This window comes from Coffea arabica, chromosome 5e (genome assembly GCF_036785885.1).
Source record: "Coffea arabica cultivar ET-39 chromosome 5e, Coffea Arabica ET-39 HiFi, whole genome shotgun sequence".
In the NCBI taxonomy this organism is placed as follows: Eukaryota; Viridiplantae; Streptophyta; class Magnoliopsida; order Gentianales; family Rubiaceae; genus Coffea; species Coffea arabica.
This window is the reverse complement of record NC_092318.1, coordinates 50,409,552-50,423,248: the sequence shown is the minus strand read 5'-3', so window position 1 is coordinate 50,423,248 and position 13,697 is coordinate 50,409,552. Positions and strand designations below refer to the sequence as shown.

Genomic DNA, 13,697 nt, shown 5'->3' with positions numbered 1-13,697 from the left:
AAGACCCAAAAACGCCATCCCAATTTCAAAATAACATTTTCATTAGCAAGTATGAGACGCACAACTCAGTACAAAACATTTGAACTCTATTATTTCTATGTACCTGTTCAACCACAACATGTAACAATTATCCAACACTGTGTTCGTGCACACGAACTAATACAATAAACTTACACCATTCAAGACCCAAAAACGCCATCCCAATTTCATGATAACATTTTTTCAATTATAATCTGCATCCATTTTTTCAATACTAACTATCGAACCCATGCACACATTTTCTCAAGCAGTTGTGCCGCACGATTTCCCCCTTCTTTCCCACTCTCACTCTGTCATGCTCAAAAACTAACTCATAATACTCCTATCATGCTGCACTTACTCATTACTATACACAAAATTGTGCTCACGTGATATCCCTCTAAGCGATCATCCTACTGTACGCCAACAACATCCACAAGTAAGGTCCTTCAACAAGCATGTCAAATCACACATGTTACTGCATCATCGTAGGCCTCAAAAAAATTTGAATACCTGACTGATTTTCGGTCATTCACTACTCCCGCGCCTACGATCTTCCGCTCTTCAACCTTGGGGCTGGGACCGCGACTGTGATTTTGAACCATGCTTAAGATGGACTATACTCGAACAAATCTTGCTCCAATGAGCTCGAACAGCATTCCTAGTAGGCAAATAGTTGGTTTCAAGATTCAGGGAGCTGGCTCATGCCTCCATCTCGTAGCCCAAACACCCGAGCTACAATCGGGGGAACAAAAAAAAAAAAAGAAAACCTCAATTTTGTTGTTAGTGGATGGTGGTATGCCACGTAAAAGATGAAAATTCAGGTACTCATTAGACCATGATTATAAGCTGAACGTCATATCCTAGTCGTCAAAGTTATATAATAATCTAGAAGATGTAAGAAGAATTTTGTGTAAAGTTGCAATATTTTGTGGTGCATATTGAGGGAATGCAGCTGTAAACATACACCCAGTAACGCTAAAGCTCCTCTTGTTTAACATTAGTAGTATTTTCCTTTCAAAAAAATATGACCTTGTCAGCAATGGCTTCTCATAGCATAACAAGCAGCTTGACCTGGTTAATTAACTTTTCAACAAAATCCCATTTCACTATTGATCATAGAACCCAGTTTTGCACAGCTGTTGGGACTCTAAAGAGACCAAGAAACAGGAATTCCTTCAAAATTCGAGCTATGGGCTCCTCACCTTCTTCCCCTAAACCAGACAGCGCTCAAGGTATCTATTTTCTTTCTCTATCTCTCTCACTTCCAGGTGGGCAAGTATAGCGTTTAAATTTCAGTCTTTAAATTTGTATCTTTTGATTTTGTGGAACCCTTTACGCAAATATGGCAGCTAACATTGAGTTGGACTGCAATATGTGTGCAGCTTAAATTAATTGACAAACGGGCTCAGGCCAATTCGTGGTTTGATCATTAAGCTAGAAATTTGACGGTGGTTGTGAATGTTTTCAATGTGTGTGCAAAAGACTCAATTTTAGCATTTAATGTATTGTAATTTGTTTCGTGTTTGTATTGTATCTGGGTTGCAGGTATCTCGTCAGGAGTTAAATTTTATCTATCAGTTATGTGTTCTTCAAAGATTTTTCATCTTAAATCAATTTTTGAATCCACTATGCTATGCAGCAACTAGTAATGTAGATTACAGTTCTTTAAGTGAAGAAGAATGGAAGAAGCAGCTGACAGAGGAGCAATTCCATATAACCAGGCAAAAGGGTACTGAAAGGGCTTTCACTGGGTATGATTTCATCGATCTGGCATGCTATAACTTGCACTCGTAGTCCTTGGATTGTCTATTCCATATTTGCATGATTTTATAATGTTTGTTGTTAGAAAGGAAATCTGAGAGAGGTTTTCAGTAGTTGTAAACTGGAAATAATGGTATTGTTAAGCACGTAATATCTGCTACACATCCAGATGATTCGGTTTAGTTTAAGGAGGATTTGGGTTATATCCGCAAATAGTATTGAAGAAGAGGATGCAACATTGCTGTTACCTATATCTTGGTTTATTCCAGTCCTGTATCATGAATCAATTAGCTTCTTCATTAATCAAAAACCTGAGTGACTAAGGCTATGTGCTTTCCTGTTGTTTGACACCCTAAATTCCTAGTCTCTTAGCTAAGAGCTTTTCAAGACACTCAGTGGTACGGTGGAATTCATTTGATCTAAAGATATTAAAGCAAAAGTCCTCTAGGTGAGAAGTATGACCAGAGGATTAAGGGCAAGGTAATTGTTATTGCACTGGTGATTATGAAACTCGGTTATGGCACCAAGTCATTAAGACTAATCAGAATTTCAAACTATATATCATCTAAAATATTGTTTGATATACATTTTCTTCAGGAAAATCTAGAACTTGATCTAGCTCCCTGGATTCAAGTTCATGTCAGAAAGCAGCTTTTATTGATTTTCACAGCCGCAAGTTTTGCAAGCACCTTTTATGTGCAGAATGACTGACTGACTTTTCTCTAGACTACGGGTATATGGAGATAAAATTGATCTATAGACACGCCAGACTTATTTTGCTCCTCCTGGCTAAGCAAATTCTATAGCTTAGTCGGGTCACCAGACCTGTCATTTACAAGCTCAGTTCCTGCTTCTTCCAGTTTAAAGCACTTCTCAGACCATTTCACCCAAAAAAGTTCAGCAAATGTTAATAGTGACAATGAGAAAGCATAATACATGTCATCGAGTGACCATGTCTATTCTTGGTGGTCAGCTGATTATCTAATGGTATTTTTCTAGATGTGATAGGTCTTAGTGCTAATAATTTCTCTTTGTTGCATGTATTTTGACCAGGGAATACTGGAATACCAAAACCCCTGGAACTTACAACTGCATCTGTTGTGAGACTCCTCTTTTTGAGTACGTATTCTACTTCAAACCATTTTTTTCCTTCCAGTGATTTTGGAACTCCGAGTATGTGCATAAACCGATATGCTAGCATCGCCTTTCCAGATCATCTACCAAATTTGACAGTGGAACTGGATGGCCATCTTATTATAAGCCGATTGGAAACAATGTAAAGTCGAAGTTGGACTTGTCCATCATTTTCATGCCCCGACAGGAAGTTCTGTGTGCAGTTTGTGATGCTCATCTTGGTCATGTGTTTGATGATGGCCCTCCACCTACAGGAAATCGGTATTGCATCAACAGGTACTAGTTTACTTAGGCTCATATTTTCTTACTGTAACTTTGAGTTATGTTCGTGTACTTGTCCCTCCAATCCAAAACATATGTTTGACATGCAGTGCTTCTCTGAAGCTGAAACCAAGTAAAGGTCCACGTTAGATGAGAGCAGATTAGAGGCACTGAAGTTTGGACTATGACAGATTACTACATATTCTGGAGCATCCATTTCTAGAATCCTGCTTAGATAGTAGTAACAGCCTAGAAAACAATGTCATGGGTGTACATCTAATATAGTTCAATTAAATCTCTGGAACTTCATCTATCCTGCCGGGTACAAGTTCTTCTTCATTGTTGTAATCTGGGGAGATGGAGTTGATACTTCATGGGATGAAGGGATGGATGCTTTCTCTATTCTTGAAAAGAATAGATTTCAAACATCAGATGATGTTGCCCTTTTCCGCCTGTTTTTATTATCTAAAATGCATTAATCGGACTTGAATAAATGTGAATGTCAATGCTCAACTCTTTGAACTGCCTAATTAGTCATTTTTTCTTCCTCCATCAGCAAATGTAGTTTTAAACTCAGGAACAAAATTAACTTATAATTCTGGATTTACTTTCAATCTGGACAGATAATTCTTACTTTTGAAATTCTCAAACTACTACTATCGTGCCTTATTCGCAAGTGACCCGGGATAATTTTTTTTTTTTGCTGATTTAATTTAGATCATGCTGAGTACAGATAATTACATTGCCCTGATGAAATCATTGCATTTGCTTCTTGAATGTAAAGATCAATATTGTACTGAAAAAGACTGAAAAATCTTAAAGTTAAGCATAAATTACACTAACTAGACTAACGCTCAAGTTTTGGGAATCTTATTTTTTATTTTTCCTTTTAAAGGGAGCCTCATTGTTTTTTTTTTTTTTTTTTGTCGATACAATAGATTATCCTACACTAAGGAGGAGGGGGAGGACTTGAAGAGATTTCAGGATAATCCGGAAGGGATTAAACTACCACCGGACCAAACAGGTGCATTAAGCACTTGTCTTGAGTTTTTGAGGCAATTTGATTGCCTCCAACCCCACCAAGTTTTAATGCATTAGTGATGGCCACCGGTCTTTAAAAAAGCCTTATTGTTAATGAAATAAAACAATTTCCACATCCAATGATGTGTTGTGTTTCATAGATGTAATTCAATTTTTCCCCATTTATCTTTTAATTTTATTAAACCTGATAGCCTCTAATTAAATGACAAATCTAACCTTATCAATTACTTTGTCGACTTATTTCTCCCTAGACATTCCTATAGGCTGAAACAGCAAGTCGCAACCACCTTGCACAACACCTGATCACGCCCCAATTTTTGGAATGGGGGGAAACTGGGGAGACTGGGAACTGAACTGCCGAAGACTCCAACCAACCGTCAATTAACAGCCGTCACAGCTCATCACTCGCACAACCGAAAAGAAGAAAGTAGAAATCTTGTTGAAAAAAGAGAAGCAAAAATTTGATCTTGGTCTTACTTTTTTGTCTTTTACCAGACCCGACTAGCAGCAAGACAGATTATTAGTCTTGAAAACTACCCAAAAAGATAGAATAATCTTTCTGGGTTGTAGTTTTTTTGATCAAGAAATGGTGAAAATCCTGGATGGTGCTAATGTGCTGGAAGAAATGAATTATGGGTTGCTGAAAGATCTTAGAGTAGAATTGAAAGATTCTGATACAGAAGAAAATGGGGCTTTCTGTTTTTCTTTCTGGCTTTACCTCGCTAACTATGGTTCTCCCCTGCCCTGCGGAATTCTTCACCAGGTACTGTAACTTCCCATTTTTACATATTCACAGCTGTATTAAGTATTAGTTTTTGCCTTTTTTTCTTTTTTGGTCTGGTTATGCATACCGATGATGTTACATGGTCTCCATTGATGGCTTTTTGTTGTTGAATTGCTGTTATGTGGTAAATTTTGAATCTTTGAGGTGTTTTGCTCTGTGCTTTATTTCGAATAGTGATTCGTGAAGTGTGTATTCGGTGTTTTTGCGAGCTTTGTCTAATTTCGAATATATTCCGAATATCCTACTTCTATCGGCTTAAATTGGCTTAAATTGGTGGATTATTGGTTGGTAGTTGGGTGAGGGCATCAGTTTGGAGGGATTGTATGTGCTCCTTCTAGTTCATGTCTTAGGTTATATCCATGTGCTGCAGCAAGTTTATTTATTTAACATGTTATAGTGTTTCAGATCACATTTTAGTCACATTGTGGATTTTGATTCGGCAATGATGAAAATCCATGGGCTAGCACTTTCATCTCTTTGTAGTTTACACGATTCTTCCATGTACATAATCAGGAAACATAGAATTTGAAGGTTTTTTGGTATCATTTCATCTTAGCTGTATGACCAATGTTTGTGTCTCTAACTCTTCAATTCACATTGTTTTCCGTTAAATGCAGGAGCACATAGATATAAATTCTAGTGTACCTTTTCTTCTGTTGAATGAGAAGAAGAAAATGATGCTACTTCCTGTCATTTTTCTACATAAAGAGGCTTCCATGCTTGTTGGTTTGAATCCTTTGACAGAAGTCCCTTCCGTTGTTACCCAATTTGATATTCCTTTGAAGAAATGGGTTCATGTTGGATGTGAGGTATGTAATATGTCAGTATTCGTTGCGTTTACATTGTATTCAACTGTTGATCTAATTCTTTGTTACCTCTTATATGATATTCAGGCCTCACAAAATAGTTTACGACTTCGTGTTAATGGGGAGATTGTAGGAGAGAAACATTTGTCGCCTGTTCTAAACGATGAATTGCATGCAGACGGCATGAAAAGAAGAGCTTTGCCTTGCATCATTGGAGAGTACCAAGGATTTCAGGGTTATGTTCATTTTGCAAAATTATCACCTTCAGGACTACCTTTAAAAACTCACTGCATTGAGGTCCAAATAACTTATTCAATGAAATCAAAGTTTTGTCCATGATCTCCAGATTATTGTGCTTGTATAGACATTTTCATTCCAACCATTTATGTGTTTTTTTTTTTGGGAACCTTTTTCCAAATGGCAGGATCCTCCTCTACAATTATCAATTGATAGTTCAAGTGCTTCTGACATTGAAGAAGACAGTGATGGCATCTGGAGCATTGTTGGTGGCAAGGTTGGATGAATCTACTTTTTCTACTTTGTCCTTACTGTTCCCTTATACTTGTTGTGGATATGGTTTAGTTCATTGTTATCTTGCACGATTTCATCTGTGCCTTCCCGTACTGGCAATAGCATGACCTAGACACAGCATTTCCATTTCTTTTGTTTCTTGTCTTAATTGTCTGAAGACCTAAATGCCACAATTGTCTTGATAATACTGGTAGCTCATTGATTTTTCATATCTGTTTACATTTTCTACTTTACTTAGATCCACCTCTTGTTTTATGAACATTTTATTACTATGAGAGCGAGCTAGTGTGAAATCTTTCAACAGTATTCTACTTGTGTCCTGATGAGTTTGCTATTCTACTTTTGTATCATGTGCAAATGCAGGCATCCTGTCGAAGGAATTTCTCCTTGGATGTAACTTTGTTAGATGCCTTTGACCAGCCTTTGATCAAAGAAATGGAGGTTTTCATCTCTATGGCCTTTTGTTCTTGATATGTTTAAAGCTGTGTGTTCTTTCTGATGCTCTTGCTTTTGTTGTCTTCAAGGTTGTTGCTTCACTTTTGTATGCCGACAACAATGAACCTGTTCCAGAGACCAATGATGGAGAAGCTCCCCTTCTTACGAGCTATGATGGAATTGAATATGCTTCTTCTGATAGACCTAGCAAACTAATCAGTGGGCGTGCTTCTTTTAAACTTAAGATGTCTCAGGTTTGTGTGATATATTGTTTCTGAGGTTAGATATCTTTTTGCAGATATTTTTAACGGTGTCAAACACTGGATGCACCTTTTTTCCCTTCTGGGACTCTAATCAAGTACAAAGTCTCTTTCAAGCTTTTCCTGCTCCAAAATATTCACTCTACATAATTGCAGACATATTTTAACATTTCTGAATCAATGGTTTCTAGGTTCTGTACAATTTTCTTGAAATAATCAATGACTTGGTGACATGTTTCCTTCTCAGCTATCATCCAAGTGTGATAATAGGCTTTTCCGCATCAGGTTTGAAATTCCGAAAATTCGATATCCTTTCCTTGAGGCATTCTCTCCTCCAATTCGGTGTATTTCACGGAGTCGAAATGCCCGAGCATCTTCTATTACCCTAAAGAAGTTACCTTCTGGAGTACATCTTCTCAATGGATCTCAATCTCCTGGGCTGGATGATAGATCCTCAGAGCTTTTGAACAGTGTTGTACGTGAAGCAAAACCAAGTCCATCGTCAAAGCGGGTGAAATTGGGACAGGAGAAACCATTTGAAATCTTTGCTGATTCTTTCACATCCAAGAGAGCTGACAAAGAATGTAAATCTTATGCCTTTACCACCACTGAGGTAGCTTCGAAGCCTTAAAATTTCCTGGTTTATTTTTGTTTAGTAAGCACCAGTTAACCATAATGGAACTAAGACCTTTAGTTGCAGGTAGGCAATGTGTGAATATAGGTAAGCTGAAAATGTAGATGATGCGTGGATATAACAAGTTTTGAAATAAGAGAGGTGAAAGTAATAAGACACTGCTGGAATTTGAGTCTTTATGTAATTTTGTGAGCTAATCAGTGTATTTTGAGTTTCAGTAGCAACTTCTTTTATCTTGATATAAAGGCAAAATAACTTCTTAGGAGTCTACTAGCAAATAAGTTATTGGGGCTTCTTAATTTAATTTGCCGGCTAGTATTTATTTGTTTTTGTTAAGGTTGATGTGATAGACTGCAAATTTGGAACAATAAGTGTAAGACAACTTTCAGATTAGTATAGTTTTGAAAGCCTGCATCCTATTTGAGCTTTGCCTTCCTATTGTTGACACATTGCAGATGGTAGTTTTAATTTCAGATGGATATTACTTTTATGGTTATGGTCATTGTGTTATGACATTCTAGTTTTGATATTTGGTATGAACTAGGGCAATCATACATATGGCTCTAATTTGGTGAGGAAACCAGAGAACCATGATGGATCGGACAACTTCTCATCTGATTCAGAGACTAGTGAAACAACAAAATCAGATTTGATGAGCATACCAAGTAGTACAAATCAACTTTCGGACATGGTGGTTTTCAAATACTGTCTCGGAGGCCTATCTGAGAGGGCTGTTCTGCTGAAGGAAATTGCTTTATCTGCAAGAGAAGAAGAGCTAGTGAAGTTTGCAGATCAGGTTTCTCTATTTTCAGGTTGTTCCCACCACAGGTAATAGATCTTGTTACTTTGACTAATGCTAATCTATAGCATCAATACTCATGCACACTAGAATGTGTCTATATGTTAATGCTAGGAAAATGGCAATGCCAGAACTTAGGATTTCGAGGCTCCACTTTTTCTCCTTTTTTTCTGGGTGTTATATTTAACCATGATCTAGTGTTTTCCTCCTTCACTCTCCAGTGTACGCGGATTGACTGTACTGGAAATCCTTTTCTAACCTTGATGGGGAAGCACACAACTCACTAAATGAATGAAAAGTGCCAAATCGTCATTTGAAAGAAACCACAATCACAAACCATATGCACTAGAACCACTATCATGAAGAGATTGCCTTATCAAGTTATATGAGGAAAATGGATTTGCTTATGTCTATTTGCTTGTGGTTATAGAAGAAGTTGGAGTTTGTGGGTTATGAAATGTTTTTCTTGATTGATTTACTTAACTTCTGATTACATTGATTGCTCCTACTTTAACTTCTGGGGTGCCACAAACGAACCAGAAATGTGAGTTGTCATGCCATGAAAGTAGCTACTGTACTTCTTCTACTAACAAGGTCAAATTTAATTTGAGTCACTAGGAATCTGTTGGGAACTTTTTGAATTGATTGTTCTGCTTTTAGTTTTGGGTTTCAGCAACTTTGTCTAGGACTAAGCATCATAGATATTAATTTTTTTTGCCTCTAGTTTACATTGAACACTTTATGTTTTTCCCAGACATCAGATAATGATTGCAAAAAGATTGATAGAGGAAGGAATTGAAGCATGGAATTTAATATCTCAGAAAAACGACCATGTTCTTTGGGAGAATTTGCTTTCTGGGGTTAAAGAGCATTTTATGAAGATAGTGCCCTGTGGTACCAGATCTTTAACACACCAGGTTTCTCTCTCTCTCTCTCTCTCTCTCTCTCTCTCACACACACACACACACATTGGAGAATTTCTAAATATTACTCCTGAAAATTTTGACCTTTTTGTGTCCCAGGATTTGGAACTTCTTAGGAGAATTTCTGGTTGTCAGGAGTTAGTGTCACAGGATCATTTTGAGAAAATGTGGTTTTGGCTGTACCCAGTAGCTTTATCATTGTCTCAAGTCTGGATAAATGCACTATGGAGTTCTGCGTCACCCAAATGGATAGAAGGGTTCATTACAAAGGAAGAAGCAGAGTCCTCTCTTCAAGGTCCAGGAGGCTTTCAAGAGCCAGGGACTTTTGTACTGCGTTTTCCTACATCAAGGAGTTGGCCTCACCCAGATGCTGGTAATCTGGTTATAACTTACATTGGTAGTGACTATGCTATTCATCACAGGCTGCTGTCTCTTGATCTCATGTATAGGTATGCTCTGTATTGGCCATCATTTTGTTCCTTGTAAACAGATAGTTTATCATTTAGTCCACCAGTACATAAGTTTATGTAGAATGGAATTTTTCCTGGATATTAGTCCAACTCATCTTCAAAGTATAAAAGAAAGGACGTGTTTGGCTGGGGGAAGGTGGGTGGGTGTGCAGAGCTCTACGTTGCATGGTTTCATCTTCAATTTGGACCTTTATAAACAAGGTTGAATTGAGAAAGTGAGTCATTGTGTTTTTGTAACTCAGACAATGATAATTTCATGTTAATTTCCTTTTTCTTGAAAATATTTGTATATCTACGAGTCTGGAGAAAAGTTTTCATGTGGACACAAAAGCTTGTGATGATGGTTAGACTCTTCTTGGGGTTGACCTTTAAAGTTGCTGGACGAGTTCCTTTACCAAATGAACACTGTGTAGCTATGTTGAAATTGCTGGTTGTCATGGGTGTAGCATGAGCTTTAACAAATAGATATAAGGGAACATCATTTGCTGTTTAGACTAGAAGTTGATGCATATTTTCATGATATTGGATGAGGAACAATTCAGTTAAATACTGAAGTGTCAGGTTTTGGTCATTGGTTATATACTTGTTACTCTTTGATCTGTTTATTTAACTTGTGGATGCAATACAATGATGCACATAAAAGTGAAATGGTTGTAAAGCCTGATTCTTCTGTATTATTTGCTTTTGTAATCCTTGGCGGAAAAAAGCTTTAATTTCTGCTACGAGATTGTCTGAATGAATCATTTCCTTTCTGTGTTTTAGTTCAAGGGACAGGACAGTAAGACCTCTACAGGATATGCTGCTTGAAGAACCGGAGCTCTCTCGATTGGGAAGGCGAGACATCTTTTACTAAACGTGAATCACAATTGATTTGAAATTGCTACTTTTGCTGTTGACTCTTTATGATGGTAGAAATCTTTAAACTGCAGGATTCAAAGAATTCATTAGGCCAGTCATCCGTTGAAATGTAACCTTATGTTTATCAAACTTTCGACCAAACTTTTTAAGAGCAAAACTAGTCAAAAAAGTTGCAGCCATCTACTGTGGAATATGACTAGCATTGAGCATTTTCTTCCTTCCAGCTGATTATAGAAGGTGATGCTGAAAATGCGCTGCAGAAGTTTGGAAGGATTGTGGTCTTGTATATATATGTGTTTGTGCGAGTATGCAGTGATTGTAAATCCTGAGGGCCTTTTTTCCAAAATTGTTTACAACAGTTTTTAGAATGCCGATGAAAAGTATCAGTCTTGGTTTCCTTTTAGCTGATTAAAATGAGTGTAGTATTGTCATTAAGGAGCGGATGAAATTAAATTTTGTAACAGGCTGAGATATGGCTTTGAACGGAGCATTGGTACATTGCCAAATGATGCAATATAAATTTTTTTGTTCACTTGGGATTGACTATAATGTTGCTTATGAAAAAGAAAAGCTTCGCGGGGGAAAGAATATGAAAATCCTTTTATTCTGAGAGCAATGTGTTCTTTTCCTGACCAACTTAATGATGTCAATTATTATCTGGAAAATGAGGAGATTCTTTTCTTTTTTATTTAGTCAGTGATGATTATGGGCTTGAACTGTTGATGACTAGTATTATTTATAGCCCACTTAAAGGGTATGAATTTGTGGTTGAAGGAAATGTTTTAGACGTAAGGTTTCTAGTTGATGCAAATTAAGTCAAAAAAGCAATGAATGTGATTACTAATAAATAGTTACTAAATCGTTAAATGTTCCTAAAAATAAGGAACAAAAATGGGCATACGAGTTAGGGGTTTTGGGAGTATTATTTTAAAAAATTTTTTAAAAAGGGTGTTTTTTTGATGGTTTTTGTGGGAGTATTGGTTTTAAAATTTATTTTAAAGGATAAAAAACTCAGCAGCCATTAAACTATTGGTAAGATCATATTTTGGTCATCGAACTATTTTTTATCAATAATTGGCCACTAAACAATTTAATCCGTTACCCGTGACCATTTCGTCGTTAATTGCTCTTAAGTTTTGAAATTAGCATTACACGTGGCAATGTTGGGGGCAATTTTGTCCGGTGAGCTTTGAGGTTACATCACTATGCGTAAATGTATAGGCTCTAGGTAGCTGTCCTGGGTGCTTCTCCTCGTCAACTCCTAAGAAAACAACCTGCAACTTCTATGCTTCAAAAATAGCAGGTCCAAATAACCTGGCAACCTGATCCAAAACTCACCATAATTAAAATACATAAAAAAAAAACAGAAAGAGAGCCCCTTTTTGATCTTTGTTTATAAAGTTAAGAATTTTAATTCAGAACGTGATAGTGGTAAGACTTACAGGGTTCAAGGATTGGCTTTTCTTGGATTTTCTTCTTCTTGTTGTGTACACAAGAACAGAGCTTCGGTGTTCTCTGTAGAGTGAAGAAGGCCTTGGGTCTTTTAGAAGCAGAGGACTGGTACTCAAAGTGCCCATATCTTCTAGTTCCAGGCAACAGCTAGTGCCGTATGGGAGAGAAATAGAGAAAGTCGGAGTCTTGAACTCTTGAGCTTGGGCTCCCTTCTCAAAATTAAATCTCCAATATTTCAGGACACCCTCCCAAACAATATATCAAATATCTCATGTACATCAGATTAGTTATAAGTGGCAAGAATCTTTTTTAGGGAATTTTGGGGCAGTTTGGTTTGCTTTGCTTCGATGCTTCACCTTTTGCAGCTTGAAAGCATTAGATATCAACTTTTCTTCGAAGCAAGCAGGCAAGCGTATCTTTCATTTGCTTAGGCGGGAGCGGAGTTTGGGGACGTCTCCTCCGGCTGCAGCAACCGGCAGTCCTCTGGTTGAACGGCGAGTCCTGGTGGAAGGGTGTGAAGTAGTTTCGGATTCATCTTCTTGGACCGTCACGGTGGCCTTCCGGCGGGTGGTGGCGGTTCCTCTGGCAGCGGTGCGAGGAACGCTGAGGGATGCGACTTGGGGTTTGGCTGGCGACTCGGTGGAAGATGCTGAAGGTCCATCAACTCCTCTACATTTCTGAAATTAGCCGTATTGGACTTTTAGGGTCAGTAAATTGCTGGACAAAATTGCCCGGACATTGTCACGTGTAATGCTAATTTCAGAACTTAAGAGCAATTAACGACGAAATGGTCACGACGTGTAATGCTAATTTCAGAACTTAAGAGCAATTAACGACGAAATGGTCACGAATTAACGGATTAAATTGTTTAGTGGTCAATTATTGACAAAAAATAGTTCGATGGCCAAAACATGATCTCGCCAATAGTTTAATGGCCGCAGAGGTTTTTTGTCCTATTTTAAAAGATATCTTGAATGGCTATTTATGAAAAAAATTGTAAAGATGGTAGAATTTTGTGCAATGTACACCTTAAATTTGATTTTTCCATTAATCATGATTTTACCCTTGAATTTGGTTAAAAAGGTCTAGAAAATGATACAATGGTTCGGGAAAATAGGACTGCAAACGAATCGACTCGCTCGTGAGTGACTCAAATCAAAGCTCAATTCAAGTTCGATCAATATCGACATCGAGTTCGAGTTTAAGTTGGTTAAATCGAACTCGAGTTCAAAAATATTAAGTTAGCGAGTTCGAGTATATATATTTTTTATTTTAATAGTAAAATTACATATATATTTCCGATATTTTATTATTTATTAAGCAAAAAATATTATTTTATTTATTTTTTAAAAATAAATTTTTTTAAAATTTTTTCGAGCTCGAACACGAGCTCAAGTTTGAACTCAACTCGAATTCGAGTCGAGCTCGAGCTTTAAATTGGCAACTCATCGAGTTTGAGCTTGATAAAACTAAATCAAGACTCTATTTGATTAGATCAAAGTTCGACTTGACTCGACTCGTTTACAG

General features: G+C 37.2%; 2 protein-coding genes and 1 long non-coding RNA gene across 3 annotated transcripts; 2 read left to right on the top strand and 1 right to left on the bottom strand.

Moving 5' to 3' along the window:
* The first annotated feature begins 896 nt into the window (after positions 1–896).
* LOC113743461 (peptide methionine sulfoxide reductase B1, chloroplastic) lies at positions 897–3,690 on the top strand. The gene is made up of 5 exons (XM_027271479.2): positions 897–1,253; positions 1,661–1,772; positions 2,836–2,901; positions 2,995–3,192; positions 3,288–3,690. The coding sequence occupies exons 1-5, from the start codon at positions 1,046–1,048 to the stop codon at positions 3,325–3,327; spliced, it is 624 nt and encodes a 207-aa protein (XP_027127280.1). The 5' UTR covers positions 897–1,045; the 3' UTR covers positions 3,328–3,690.
* Positions 3,691–4,468: 778 nt separating this feature from the next.
* Positions 4,469–11,250, top strand: LOC113743238 (SH2 domain-containing protein A). Its single transcript, XM_027271203.2, has 12 exons — positions 4,469–4,981; positions 5,620–5,811; positions 5,896–6,105; positions 6,233–6,322; positions 6,703–6,780; positions 6,864–7,028; positions 7,282–7,647; positions 8,213–8,496; positions 9,222–9,384; positions 9,490–9,839; positions 10,623–10,694; positions 10,790–11,250. Exons 1-12 carry the CDS (start codon positions 4,805–4,807, stop codon positions 10,806–10,808), a joined length of 2,166 nt encoding a protein of 721 aa, XP_027127004.1. The 5' UTR covers positions 4,469–4,804; the 3' UTR covers positions 10,809–11,250.
* A 554-nt stretch (positions 11,251–11,804) lies between these two features.
* Positions 11,805–12,952, bottom strand: LOC113743282 (uncharacterized). Its single transcript, XR_003461070.2, has 2 exons — positions 12,161–12,952; positions 11,805–12,040 (listed from the first exon to the last, which is right to left on the bottom strand). It is a non-coding gene; the product is annotated as an uncharacterized lncRNA (long non-coding RNA).
* Between the last annotated feature and the right edge of the window lie 745 nt (positions 12,953–13,697).

Excerpts from the sequence above, each read along its gene's own strand:
- LOC113743238 (XM_027271203.2), top strand. The coding sequence starts at position 4,805 with ATGGTGAAAATCCTGGATGGTGCTAATGTGCTGGAAGAAATGAATTAT. Across the intron at positions 6,323-6,702 it reads GGAGCATTGTTGGTGGCAAG|GCATCCTGTCGAAGGAATTT; the intron begins GTTGGATGAATC and ends GTGCAAATGCAG. Across the intron at positions 9,385-9,489 it reads CCAGATCTTTAACACACCAG|GATTTGGAACTTCTTAGGAG; the intron begins GTTTCTCTCTCT and ends TTTGTGTCCCAG.
- LOC113743461 (XM_027271479.2), top strand. The coding sequence starts at position 1,046 with ATGACCTTGTCAGCAATGGCTTCTCATAGCATAACAAGCAGCTTGACC. Across the intron at positions 1,773-2,835 it reads ACTGAAAGGGCTTTCACTGG|GGAATACTGGAATACCAAAA; the intron begins GTATGATTTCAT and ends TATTTTGACCAG. Across the intron at positions 3,193-3,287 it reads AATCGGTATTGCATCAACAG|TGCTTCTCTGAAGCTGAAAC; the intron begins GTACTAGTTTAC and ends TTTGACATGCAG.